Source organism: Amphiprion ocellaris, chromosome 3 (assembly GCF_022539595.1).
Source record: "Amphiprion ocellaris isolate individual 3 ecotype Okinawa chromosome 3, ASM2253959v1, whole genome shotgun sequence".
NCBI classification, from domain to species: Eukaryota; Metazoa; Chordata; class Actinopteri; family Pomacentridae; genus Amphiprion; species Amphiprion ocellaris.
Window position 1 is genome coordinate 38,022,245 of NC_072768.1, and position 13,947 is coordinate 38,036,191.

General features: G+C 37.9%; 1 protein-coding gene across 1 annotated transcript; it reads right to left on the minus strand.

The window, feature by feature from the left end:
- Window positions 1-10: 10 nt before the first annotated feature.
- vps4a (vacuolar protein sorting 4 homolog A) lies at window positions 11-13,740 on the minus strand. The gene is made up of 11 exons (XM_023271729.3): window positions 13,540-13,740; window positions 12,450-12,561; window positions 12,227-12,371; window positions 12,066-12,127; window positions 8,628-8,747; window positions 8,336-8,492; window positions 6,859-7,007; window positions 5,103-5,184; window positions 4,737-4,956; window positions 3,375-3,515; window positions 11-2,264 (listed from the first exon to the last, which is right to left on the minus strand). The coding sequence occupies exons 1-11, from the start codon at window positions 13,558-13,560 to the stop codon at window positions 2,163-2,165; spliced, it is 1,311 nt and encodes a 436-aa protein (XP_023127497.1). The 5' UTR covers window positions 13,561-13,740; the 3' UTR covers window positions 11-2,162.
- Between the last annotated feature and the right edge of the window lie 207 nt (window positions 13,741-13,947).

Below are 13,947 nucleotides of genomic sequence, written 5' to 3' on the forward strand. Positions count from 1 at the left end.
CGGACGCCTCTTTTCCTTTCGTTTGAAATGTCAGTTTTATTAATAGGGTTAAATTAGTAGTAATGGTTACATGGCCAGCGGCAGGTCGAGTCCCACAACAGGGACGGTAAGAACTGAGCTCCCACCAAAACCACAACACACAGCATCGATTTCCTTCTTTACCGTCTCAGAAACGGCACGACGACACTTTAGTTGCCTCCCAAAAGAAAAAAAAACAAAAACAACAACAGCGGTTGGTGCTCCTTCACGAAACCAGAGTGAAGCTTCAAGTAAACGTTCTGAGTTTCTTTAGTTACAACAGAAACTTTTATAAATACTGACGATGCATCAGAGGAAAGCAGCAAAGAGACCAGATCCAGATTCTCCACAACGAGGTGCGTATGAGCCGCTTTTAATCCAATTATAGCAAAGAAAACGTGAATTAATGCTCATTTCCATCCACTACAGTTAATACTAGGAGGTGAACAGCAGGTGGCGCCATTTCTGCAGCCACTGAGTTTGAAATCGGAGAAGAAGAAGAAGACGACATTTAACGGTAACGAATCATTTCTGTTGATTTCAAGCATTAATGTGAGCAACTTCAGTAGATTTTTTTGAGGTTTTTTAGTGTAAAACAGTTTTCAAGCTGACAAAGAATCTTCTGTTCAAATTTAAAAATGTAATTAAAGATTCTTAGAGCAGCTCCCAACTTTCAACATCACCCATCCTGACTAAATTTGAGTAATTTAGGGCAACTTCCAGGTTATTTTGAGCATTTTTGAGTCATTTTGCAACATTTTCAACAATTTTCATGCTGTTGTAAACAAGTTCTTGTCATTTTTGACAAACTATGAAAAATTTAGGACAATTTTCACGAAATTTTGAGAAACTTTCAGTAAAATCTACTAAAGAAAATGTGAATTAATGCTCATTTCCATCCACTACAGCTAATACTGGGAAGTAAACAGCAGGTGAGGGCACAAAAGTTGTCCAAAATATCTTGGAAAATGTTCAAATTTGTCCAAAATGTCTTGAAATCTGTCTGCATCTTTTGGTCTTTTAGACTGGATGTAAAACAGTGAGCTTTTAACAGAACTCAAACTGGATTTCATCTATTAAAAATTAGTGAAAGGACATAAAAGTTGTCCAGAATTAAATGAAAATTATCCCATATTTCTCAGAAATTATCCACAGTGACAAAAAAAACACCAAAATTACTCACAAACTAATGAAAACTGTCCAAACATACTTGAAATGTCTCAAAAAAAGGTTCAAAATGGCATAAAATTTGTTCAGAATTCATCAAATTTGTCCAAAAAAAATCTTGAAATCTGTCTCTATTCTTTGTCTTTTAAACTGTGACTCCTGGATGGACGTAAAACTGATCTGGTTGCAGTTTTTAACAGAAATCAAACGTGTTTTTCATCGATTAAAAACTACATGACATTCGTGCAAAATAAAATAAAATGTGTCCCATATTTCTCACAAATTATCCAGTGACAAAAACCCAAATTACTCACAAAATCACTGAAAATTGTTGAAATGACTCAAGAAAATGTTCAAAATGACACGAAAATTCCTCAAATTTGTCCAAAAAGTCTCAAAGTTTATCTGCATTTTTTGCCTTTTAAACTGAGACACCTGGATGGACGTGAAACTGATCTGGTGGCATTTTTTTCTATTAAAAATGAGTCAAATGAGTCAAAAAAAATGCTGAAAAAGTCTTAATGTGTCAGGATTTTTAGTTTCTGATGCTGCAGATGATGAGGAAGGTTTCCAGAAACAGATAAACTGTCGTTAAACTAAACATCTGACTGATTACTAAAGTTGTTTTTGTCGTGTTTCTGTCCAGCTCGTCTCTCGCTGCTTCACTCTGACTCTCTTAAGTTAAAGTCGGCTTTAAATAATCAAATCTCGGGGCTCTGGAGGTTTTCCACGTGAACATTAAAGACACACACGTTTAATAAAAACACTGAGATGCGTTTCCACTCGCATGCCTGGCAGGAGATCCCACCTCCAGTCCTTCAAAGTGCTCGACGGCAGCAGAATGTTCTCTCAGAGGGACAAGCTTCAGTTTGTGGACGAGGATCTACTGTCCCACTACTGGAGGCTGATGATGAAGAGGAGGAGGAGGAGGAGGAGGAGTTAGTGGGAGCAGTTTGACCCGTCTGAGAGCAGGAGCTTCATCCCTCCATCCCAAAGTCCTCTGTGAACTTCTTGACCTTCAGCAGGTCTTCAGTGTTGACGGTAGGACGAGTGGTGGACAGAGAGCGCAGCATGTCCGACTGTGGACACAAAATAGACCTTATTATTAGAGATAAAATCTGATTTACATCCACTTTACAGCCCCTCTACCTTCATCCTGGGAATATTTCCACAGTTCCATAGAGGTGGGTCCAGATTTATCACTTTTAATGGACTTTTTCCATCATTTCTGAGCCTCAGAACTTCATCAGTCCAGCAGATAGAACCATGACATTTAGGAGGTAAAACACATCTGAGTTCTGCTAAAAACTGACTCTTTTACATTCAGTCTAAAATACCAAAAGATGCAGATGGATTTCAAGACATTTTGGACAATTTTGAGGAATTCTGAACATATTTTGAGTCATTTCAACAATTTTCATTCATTTTCCCGCAATTTGAGTAATTTTGGTGGTTTTTTTTGTCACTATGGATAATTTGGGAAAAATATGGGACACATTTTATTTAATTCTGGACAATTTTCATGTCATTTCACTAAATTTTAAAGGATGAAAAACATGTTTGAGTTCTGTTAAAAGCTCACTGTTCTGTACTAAAAGACAGATTTCAAGACATTTTGGACAAATCTGAGGAATTTTGTAATTTTTTTTGGTCATTTCAACAATTTTCATTATTTTTTCCACAATTTGTGAGTAATTTAGAGGGGTTTTGTCACTGTTGACAATTTCTGAGATATGAGACATTTTTTTAAGTGGATGTAAAATTAATTTTCTTGCAGGTTTTTAACAGGAAAATGTATGTTTTATCAATCAAAACTTAGTCAAAATGACATCAAAGTCATCCAAATTAAACGAAAATCTGCTCAAAATTTTCCCAGAATGACAAAAATATTTTTAAAAATATACCAAATAAATTTTGTAAAATGTTGAAAATAACAAAGTTGACCATATTTGTGCAAAAATGACTCGGAATTCAACTCAGATGTGTTTCTCCTCCTAAATGTCCTGGTTCTATCTGCTGGACTGATGAAGTTCTGAGGCTCAGAAATGATGGAAAAAGTCCATTAAAAAGTGATAAATCTGGAGCCACCTCGATGGAACTCTGATGGTTCAATAAAGTTAGTGCAGATGATGTTTTGCTACCTAAACTCTGCATCTGCTCCATGTTAACTTGTATTTAGTGTTCCTCACCATGCAGACGATGGGCTCCAGCAGCTTGTCACTGGGGACGTCCATCCAGGTCATCTCTATGGCTGCTGGGTCTCCAGGAGAACAAGGAGTCAGCAGGTCGTCCACCATCACCTGGTTGTTGCTTCTGGACGGACCACGGACCTGCAGGATCAACGTCCTCTTTAGCTCCATACCATGATACCAGAAACTCTGGAGCTTCCAGTTCTACCTGGAATGTTTTAGCCTCTAAAGCTAATCATACTTCAAGTCAGAGCTTCAGAACTGGAGACTTCTGTTCACTTTGTGCACAGAAAGTTTAAATAAAGATTATTCAAACAAGATGTCCGTGTCTTTAAGTCAATTTTGAATTTTCTGAAATGCCAAAAATGTAAACTTATGCCTGTTATTTATTCAGCATAATTAAAACATTGACCCACAGTGACTTTTAACAGGTAATTAATGTTAATAAATTCAAATTATTACAGTTGAAATCAATATTGATCATAATCCAATAGTACATAAAATTTTTACATTTTTAAACAATATTAAGGTAAAGACCCTGCTAAATTATTTTACAATAAATATTTTAAGTTATTACACAAATTCACCTGACTAATTACAACAGAAATTTACCGTACTCATTTAAATATGAGGGTACAATGCATATAATTATTAATAACATTAATATTAATTCATAATTTTATCTAACACATTTAATGAAATATATAATGCAATGTTACTGGACTAATTTTAATATTATCCACATTATACATTTACATAATTACCTTAATAATTAAACAAATTTACTTGACTAATTTTATGTGATTTTAACTTGTGAATTTAAAAATTAAGGTACAACACATACATTAATATATTAATAAATACTACTAATACCATTTTACCTAACACATGTAATTAAATATATAATGCAACATTACTGGACTAATTTTAATATTATTCATATTACAAATTTACCTAACTAATTTATATAATTTAAATTTATCTTGTGAATTTAAATATTAGAGTACAACACATGTATATATACATATAGAAATATGATTATTTCACTTATTAGAATCCACAATTATCTAATTTTAATATTATCCATGATATACATTTACCTGACTAAATATTAAAAGGTAAAAAACCTACATTACATATTATACAAATTTAACTGTTTTCTATATTAGATAAATTTTACAAAGTTAGCAGACTAATTTAGCAATATAAAGTACGTATTTATCTGACTAATTTTAATATTATATGCAATATGAATGTATCCTACAGCATATTCCACTAATGAACTTGACTAGTCCATGAGTTAGAGCGTTGCACATGAAAGCCAGGAAGCTGCCTAACGTTGTGGTCTCTGCAGGTTCTGACCTTCTTGAAGTGTGTGGCCGACTGGACCTTCCTGACCGGCTGCATCAGGGCGTCTCTGACGATGATGCTGATGTCGGCTCCGGAGTATCCGTCGGTTTTCCTGGCGAGCTGCCGCAGGTCGGCTTCGCTCAGGCTGTGAGGAGTGTTACCCAGGTGGAGGCGGAACATCTGAGCCCGGGCCGGTTCCTCTGGTAGAGGGATGTAGATCCTCTTCTCAAACCTGAACCATGACGACAAGAACAACAACACAAACCTGATTAACTGAGGAGAAGACATGGAGTCACTGGAGCACAGAGATGCACTCTGGGAAATGGAATAAACCAGCAGTAAAACAAACATTAATCTAGCAGCAGTTTGTTCTCGGACCTTCTGCGGATGGCGGCGTCCAGCACCCAGGGGATGTTTGTGGCTCCCAGCACCAGAATCCCATCGTTGTTGTTTCCAACACCTGAGAAACCAGACAGCTGCAGTCAGAAAACCTGAAACCTGAACCCAGAGTTCACTAGACGGAGGGAAAATATCCGGTTTGGGGACAAATGTTTTAACAACAAAACGACCCACTGACTAAACAGAAAACACACCATCACTGCAGTGCATTTATGATTTATTTAGTAGTCCAGGAGGTTTTTCTTCATTTGTTGTGTTCTTGTAATAATTATCAGTAAATAAAGTTGTGAAATTCCTGCTTCATGTCTTAAATGTGAATATTTAAAGTGAGCGTATGTCGACCTGCAGAAATTAGATTTCAAACACTTAAAAAAAAAAAAAAAAAGGAAATATATATTATCCTCACTGACTACAATGTCACATATCTAATATCATTTCAGTTATTTTCTAGTAGAAAAACAAGTGTGTTGAACAGACCAGTTCCAATATTCAGGTTAAGACTCTACAATATTATTTAGGATCCTACAATGAAGAATTAAATCAGATTGTCTGGACTGGAAATAAATATGTTAATTATTCCATTAAATTTTGATTTATTATCATCGATTCATTATTTATCACAGATTTGCCTGAAAAATCTAATTTCTAGGGTTAAGACCTTGCAATATAATTTATGGTATAGATTTACTCAACAATTTCTATATTTAGGTTAAGACCCTAAAATGCTATTTGTTTATTTATTATTTAAATTTATCAGATTTATTTAATATCTAGGTTAAGATCCTACAATGTTTAAGTGAATCATATTGCAGGGTCTTGACCTAAATATGTTCATTAGTCATGAATTTTGATTTATTATTATCAATTCATTATTTAGCTCATAAATTTGCCAGAAAAAAATGTCATGTTTAGGTTAAGATCCTACAATATTATTTATTTTACCAAAATATTTATCATCACATTTGTCATTTGGATGTTGTGGAGAATTACTGGACTCTTAGGAGTTTTCTGACCTTTTTTAAGCACAAAAAGCAGTTTTATACACACTAAAGAAAAGAAGAACCAGCTCTTTAACTGCATGCTTCAGTCTGGTGGGTCTGGGTCTGGTTCTGGGTCTGGGTCTGGGTCTGGTTCTGGGTCTGGTTCTGAGTCTGAGTCTGGGTCTGGGTCTGGTTCTGAGTCTGAGTCTGAGTCTGGGTCTGGTTCTGGGTCTGGGTCTGGTTCTGAGTCTGAGTCTGAGTCTGAGTCTGGGTCTGGGTCTGGTTCTGAGTCTGGTTCTGAGTCTGGTTCTGAGTCTGAGTCTGAGTCTGGGTCTGGGTCTGGTTCTGAGTCTGAGTCTGAGTCTGAGTCTGGGTCTGGTTCTGGGTCTGGGTCTGGTCCTGGGTCTGAGTCTGGGTCTGGTTCTGGGTCTGAGTCTGAGTCTGGTTCTGAGTCTGGTCCTGGATCTGGGTCTGAGTCTGGGTCTGGTTCTGAGTCTGGTTCTGGGTCTGGTTCTGAGTCTGAGTCTGAGTCTGGGTCTGGGTCTGGTCCTGGATCTGGGTCTGAGTCTGGGTCTGGTTCTGAGTCTGGTTCTGGGTCTGAGTCTGGGTCTGGTTCTGGGTCTGAGTCTGGTTCTGAGTCTGGTCCTGGATCTGGGTCTGAGTCTGGGTCTGGTTCTGAGTCTGGTTCTGGTTCTGAGTCTGAGTCTGAGTCTGGGTCTGGGTCTGGTCCTGGTCCTGGTCCTGCCTGGACTCACCCTGCATCTGGACCAGGAACTCGGTCTTGATGCGTCGGGCGGCTTCGCTCTCGTTCTCGTTCCTGGAGCCGCACAGAGAGTCGACCTCATCGATGAAGATGATGGAGGGTTTGTGTTGACGGGCCAAATCGAAGAGGTTCTTCACCAGCCTGGAGGACACAGAGATGAACCGGGAGACGAGATGCTAACTGGACTTACTTTCATTCCTGCTGTCCAACAGGAACCATCACAGCCTTCTTCATCCTGCAGTAAACTTTAGCTGCACCTAATTGGTCGACTCCTGGATTTCATCATGGCGGCTCATTTGGAAACTTTTATCTGTTTTATTACAAAAACAGTCACCAAAATACGCTTCTAAAAACATCTGAGGTGAGAAATAATCCATTCAGCTGCTGAATTTGTCTTTACTTTAGATTTAAATGGTTTCTAAGGTTTCCATTTCCGACGGTCTTTGAATACAACACGTCCAACGAGCTGCTCTGGTGAAAATTGACCTTAAACATGATCTTAAAATTGCGAATAAATAAACCGTTTACAATAACTGGATTCTGTAAAAAACTAAAAATTCAGCGTTTCTCAGTGAAACAGAAAAACCATCAGTGACTCAGCAGTGACCAACGGTCACGTAGCAAAAATTCTGTGACTCGGCTTTGTTTTTAGAGCAGAGAGGAGCAAAATAAGGAAAAAATGCAAAAAGTACAATATGAATAGAATGGAGAGCCACAGGTTTATTAGATTTCTGAGCAGTAAATTAAATGCAGCATGGCTCAGAAAGAGTGAACAGAGGAGCAAGTTGTTGGAGATACATTCAGCATGGAGAAACATCTTTCTACAGAGGATGAACAGAGCAGAGAGGAAAAGATTGTAGAGGCTGGAAACATGGAAACAGTTAAATATCTGTAATATGTGGAGACAAAACCCCTTAAAGAGACACTAAATGAGACACAAAACAACAAAAATACGACGCAAAATGACATGAAAGGAAGACTAAATGACAAAAACGAGAAACAAAATGACAAAACTCTTGTTCTTGTCCCGCAAAATTCAACTTTCCATGACTGGTAGTAGCTAAATAAATTAGTTTTTTAAATTGAACAGACTATATAACACGTTGTGGATGAAGATCTAAGGCTGCATTTTAAGATTCATTCTTCAAATATTTAATCATTAGAATACGGTGAAAATGACTGATAGCTTTACAGAATCAAACGTGATGTGTCCAAATGTCTTTTCTTGTCCAATTAAATATCTAAAACCTTAAATATTGAGTTCATACTACAAAAAGAAGCTGGAATTAGACAGTTTCACCATCTTATATTCACTAGAATCCAATTATCCAGTTGCTTCAAGAGGATTTTTCTCTTAATTAATGGACTGTTTCGGCTCTAGAAAGGTCAGATTTGTGCTCCAGAGGCTGAAAACGTCCACATTTCTGCACTGTAACGTATTTTCAGGTGTAACGGAAGCAGGAACTCACTTCTCGCTCTCTCCCAGCCACTTGGACATGAGGTCTGAGGACGACACGGAGAAGAAGGTGGAGTTGTTGGCTTCGGTGGCCACGGCTTTGGCCAGATACGACTTTCCTGTTCCTGGAGGGCCGAAGAGCAGGATTCCTCTCCACGGAGTCCGTTTACCTGAGGAACAAAGACGTCCAGGTATAAAGAGGTAGTCGAGTAGCTGCAGAGACGCTTTTATCAGTGATTTGTAACGGTTTATTCTGTGTTTGACTCTTTGGAGCTAGTTAGTGGGTGTGAGTGGAGGTAACGTACCTGTGAAGAGGTGAGGGAATTTGATGGGCAGGATGACTGCTTCCTTCAGAGCTTCTTTAGCTCCTTCCAGTCCAGCGACATCGTTCCACCTCACGTTGGGTTTCTCCATGACAATAGCACCTTTAAACACAGGTAGGACGCATTTAACACAACACACCTGCAGCCCCGCCTCTAAAAACTCCTCAAATAAACATTAATACTAGAATTATTTAGCCTCAAATGCAGTCATCGTGTCTGAGATAATATCAACCTTATAAACCTTTATAAAAGCCTGATGAAGCCACATAACCCTGAGTTTTAAAGGCATGTTATCGTTAAAATAAATCGCAAAAATTACACCGTTTGTCAGAGCCAGAAAGTGCAAAAACAAAAAAAAAGTCTGATTTTTGAACTTTCAGCAATCATTTAATGTTTCATGTGTGAAATATGAAATAAATTCAACATAAAAATTGCAATAAATCACTTTGTTCTACGTGTCTCATTTTAAAAAAATCTCAAAAAATTAACTGCTTGCTTCAAACAAATTCTGTAAAAAACAAAAAATTCTGAGCTCCTCGGTGCAACCAAGAAGCTACGATTGACTCAGCTGTGACCAACAGTCACATGACTCAGTCAGAGAGTTTTCAGTTGAACTGCAGGCAGTGTTTCCACAGAGAGACTGAGAGGAAAATCAAAGCTACTGGATGAATAAAATAAATGCAGCATGACTCAGAAACAGTGAACAGAGGAGCAAGTTGTTGGAGATACATTCAGCATGGAGAAACATCTTTCTACTGATGATGAGCAGAGTAGAGAGGAAAAGTCTGGAAACATGGAAATAGTTAAATATCTGTAGTATGAGGAGACAAAACAAACTTTTCCACTTTTAGTCACACCTGGGTGCACTTTGAAAAACATATTGCACATGCTGACTGAATTTTTGTTAAATAGATAATCAACTTGGTTGTTTTTTTCTGATCTAACTGAATCATTCTGCTCAGGTCTCGCTTCTTCATTCTGTTTCCATGGAGATGCAGGACTATAGATTGCAGTGAAAAAATTAACCCACATTGAGGAAAAATCATTGGCAAAGAAAACCGTGTTTGTTCCACCTGGATGAAGATAAGTTGGTTCAGATTTATTTCACATTTCTACCATGTGATGTTGAAGAGATCCAAATCAGTCAGCGCAGTAAACACAATCATCATGATTATTGTATAAAGCTGGATGGATGGAGGTCTCTGGCGTTTTTGTGGTTCTAATTCAGGATAAACTAAAGACTTTCGGACGTCATTCGAGATCTTCTGGCTTCACGAGCTACAAATTTGTCCTTGAAAACTACGCAGCAGGTCAGAGGACAAAAATAACTCACAGTAAATTAGCTGCTGATGAATTTAAATGTCGACTTGAAATCAACTGTTTTCCTCCATAATAAAATAGTTTTCATTTTAAACTTTTTCTTTCTAGGTTGCAAATAGGGCTGAAACGATTCCTTGAGTTATTTGACTTATTCGATTACTAAAATTCCTCAAAGCAAAATTTTCAGAATTGAGGCTTTGTTTAATCCACTACATGCTAGACCCCAGGTCACTAACTGGTCCAGACCCAGACTTCATCCTACACGGATAATGATCAATAAACTATAAGGGGATTTTAAATGTGACGCTTTTATTTTAACTGGCACAGCTTTTCTAGTGTTTACGGCGTTTATCAGATCAGACGCTGAACTATGAAGACAGTTTAACAGTCAGACTTTCTTTGTGTGAGTCAACAAAAACTAAACCCTCAGTCAGAGTCAACAGGTATGAAGGTGGTTTTCAACTGTCTTTGTAACTCAGATTTTCTGCTTCAAACTCGTCACACAAACAGGAGCGTTTAACGATCATTTGACTTGTTCTCCTAACAAAATGAACCGAATGCAAACAGGTTGTTTTAATGGAGAACAATGAGGAACATAAACATTTATGATGGTAAAAAGCTGCTGCTGGAAATGATGTAAGACACAAATGCTAGTAGAAAACTGCTACACATGCATTATATATTTATTTTACTGATCAACGCAACTGATTATTGATAACTGACAGCTGCACAATAAAACTATATATTTCATGTATTCAAACATGATATTGTATTGAAGTGCATGTAGGTCTGACACTGTTTCATAGTGAAGGAAATCACTTTAATTTGAACCAAATCAAAGTGAAACCAAAGTTACTGATGAATATTCTCTGTAATAAATACTAATAAACTGATCAGTTTTCTTATTTGTGTTCTATCAGCTGCAGTAGCAGCAGTTTAAACGGAACAAACAGAAAAACAGATTTATGTGATTTCTGTAACTAAATACATGTAGGTTCCCATGACTTTAGTTTTAGTACAATACCCCTCTACTATACTATATATGTATAGTACCCCTGTACTATACTTATTTATTTAATAGGGACAATGCAACTAACATAGCTTCAATACAGTTCATGAATCCGATGTGTTGCATGTAGAGTTTTAGCTACAGCTAATTCTCAACTCCTGTCCCTAGTTGGGCTTTTAAAACAACCAAAACATACAAGATCACAATCCTTTAAAAGTACAATATACAAAAAACCTTAACAAATACAACCATAATTTACAAAATTAAGTTAAAAATCCTCACAAATCTGTAAAACAAAAGCAAGAAGGAAAAGAAAACAGACTATATATGTACAATACCCCTGTACTATACTATATATGTACAACACCCCTGTACTATACTATATATGTACAATACCCCTGTACTATACTATATATGTACTATACACCTGTACTTTACTGTATATGTACAATACACCTGTACTATACTGTATATGTACAGTACCCCTGTACTATACTATATATGTACAGCACCCCTGTACTATACTATATATGTACAATACACCTGTACTATACTATATATGTACTATACACCTGTACTTTACTGTATATGTACAATACACCTGTACTATACTGTATATGTACAGTACCCCTGTACTATACTATATATGTACAGCACCCCTGTACTATACTATATATGTACAATACCCCTGTACTATACTATATATGTACAATACCCCTGTACTATACTATATATGTACAATACACCTGTACTATACTGTATATGTACAGTACCCCTGTACTATACTATATATGTACAGCACCCCTGTACTATACTATATATGTACAATACACCTGTACTATACTATATATGTACAATACACCTGTACTATACTATATATGTACAATAAACCACAGATGTCCGCACAGTTATTTCTGTTGCACAGCGTGATCACTTCTGCTTTTGATGCTGTAACGCCTCACAAGGAATCTGATTACTTGATTAATCCCCAGTATAATAGAAAGAATACTTGATTACTAAAATAATCGATAGCTTCAGCTCTAGCTGCTAACATTCTGCATCTGGGAGTTAAATCCATGTTGGCCACTCACCCATAAGTTGCTCCTGCAGCTTCTTCTTCTCTGGATTTTCCCCCTCGCTGTCGCTGTCACTCCTAAAACAAACACAGAGAAACACGACAGACATGAAAACACAATAAAACCCATTTTAGAGTTTTATTCCTGAGCATGTTGGCAGGAAGCAGTAGCAGTACTTGTCATTGCTCTGGGCCTCCTTGACCGGCTTCTTCCCCTGCTTGTCTTTGTTCTTCAGGTAGTCCTTGAGTTTCTCCGCTCTGTCCAGGTACTGCATGCACTTGGCTCGTATGCTCTCCTTCGCCTTGTCGCTGTGGGCCTCATCTGGAAGGACAACATGAAATTCCAATCAACCGTGAGAACGCAGCAGCACTAGGTCCTGCTCTGGGATGCGGCGCTTACATTTGATGGCGTGCAGGAAATACTCCACGGCATGCTGGTACAGGCGCAGGGCCTCCTCATAATTCTTGGCCTTGTCCTCCTCTGTGGCTTTGGTGACAAGATCAATCGCTTTCTGCAGCACAGACATAAAACTCAGAATCACTGGTGGGTGGAGACACTTAAGGGGAAAACAGGAGGAGGACACATGTTCCTGCCCTCAGCCTGCACATGTCAACACAGAGCTGCAACCAAAACAAAGCAGCTCATCAGGATTTTAACTGATTCACAGTGATATTTCAGCAGAATAAAAGGCTCCAGGCTCTGCTGTTTTCATGTGAGCTGAGGCCACAGTCCTGCTAACGGCTCCAGTGAAGGTTTAACCGCAGCTAGCACACATTCATCAACTAGCCACAGCTCATTAATTCCATTATTTCTATATTAAATAGTCATTCTGCACACTAAAATTAAACGTACACTTAAATGCAACACTTCAACCTCAGGGCTACCTTGCTAACACCGCCAGCAGCTTCACCGTCAGCTCTTTCACTAGATTTTAGCTCGCATTAGAGCTGCTATAACGGCTAAGCTACTGCATTAGCATACACAGCTGACCGTTATTTTACTAATAGGTGAGGTTTGAGAAGCCAGAAGGTCGTTCAAAAATCGCTTTTTTGAAATCTGAAGGTATCTCTAGAATCACTAGACGCTCCTCTAAATTTCTGGTGGACAAACACTTCGTCCTTTAAATGATAAAGCTGATTTTTAACCCGTTTCTCACCTCAAGTTAATTGATTTCTATGCAGGTGGCCCACCGGCTGCCATCTTTGTTTTGATTAGCAATCAGAGGCGCAACTTGGGAAACTAATTAAAAATCTTATTTTTACACTCAGCTGACAAAATATTTTTCCAACCGGATGCTTAGGAAAGACTTTACAGATTCTAAATGTACCTTCAAAACGACGATAAGTGCTTTTTAGGTGATTAAATCAACGCTGGTTTGGTAACTTTCTATAAAAATCCAATGGTTAGCTTTGTGCCCGAGCCTATGCTAACATGCTAGCACTAAATCAAGTTATATGAAAGCTAACGTTAGCCAGCGAGCTAACCGCACCTGTAGTGTTGACGTTGTCATTTCATCTCACTGTTCCGCTGTCCGCCCAGACTTCTGTCCGCTCCCAAGGGGGATCCGTGAACGAATGAAGCCGTCAGCTGCGCTATTTTCTAACGGGACGGGTTGTCATGACAAAACACAACAGCGGCTAACGGGGCAGCTACCGAGGATGATGACAGCTCCGCCTCGACAACACTGCGGCTACACACAAGCTAGCGCGCACATAAGCACTTCCATCGCTTTAGACTTTCAGAATAAAACACAAAATGACAAGAATATGCACTTAAACACAACAGAATACACATATACTATAAAATAATTGAGAAATTATTACAAATAATTTATTAATACATTAAATTTGCAATTATTTTCATTAAATCTAACAATAAAAACATTATACATGAGTTT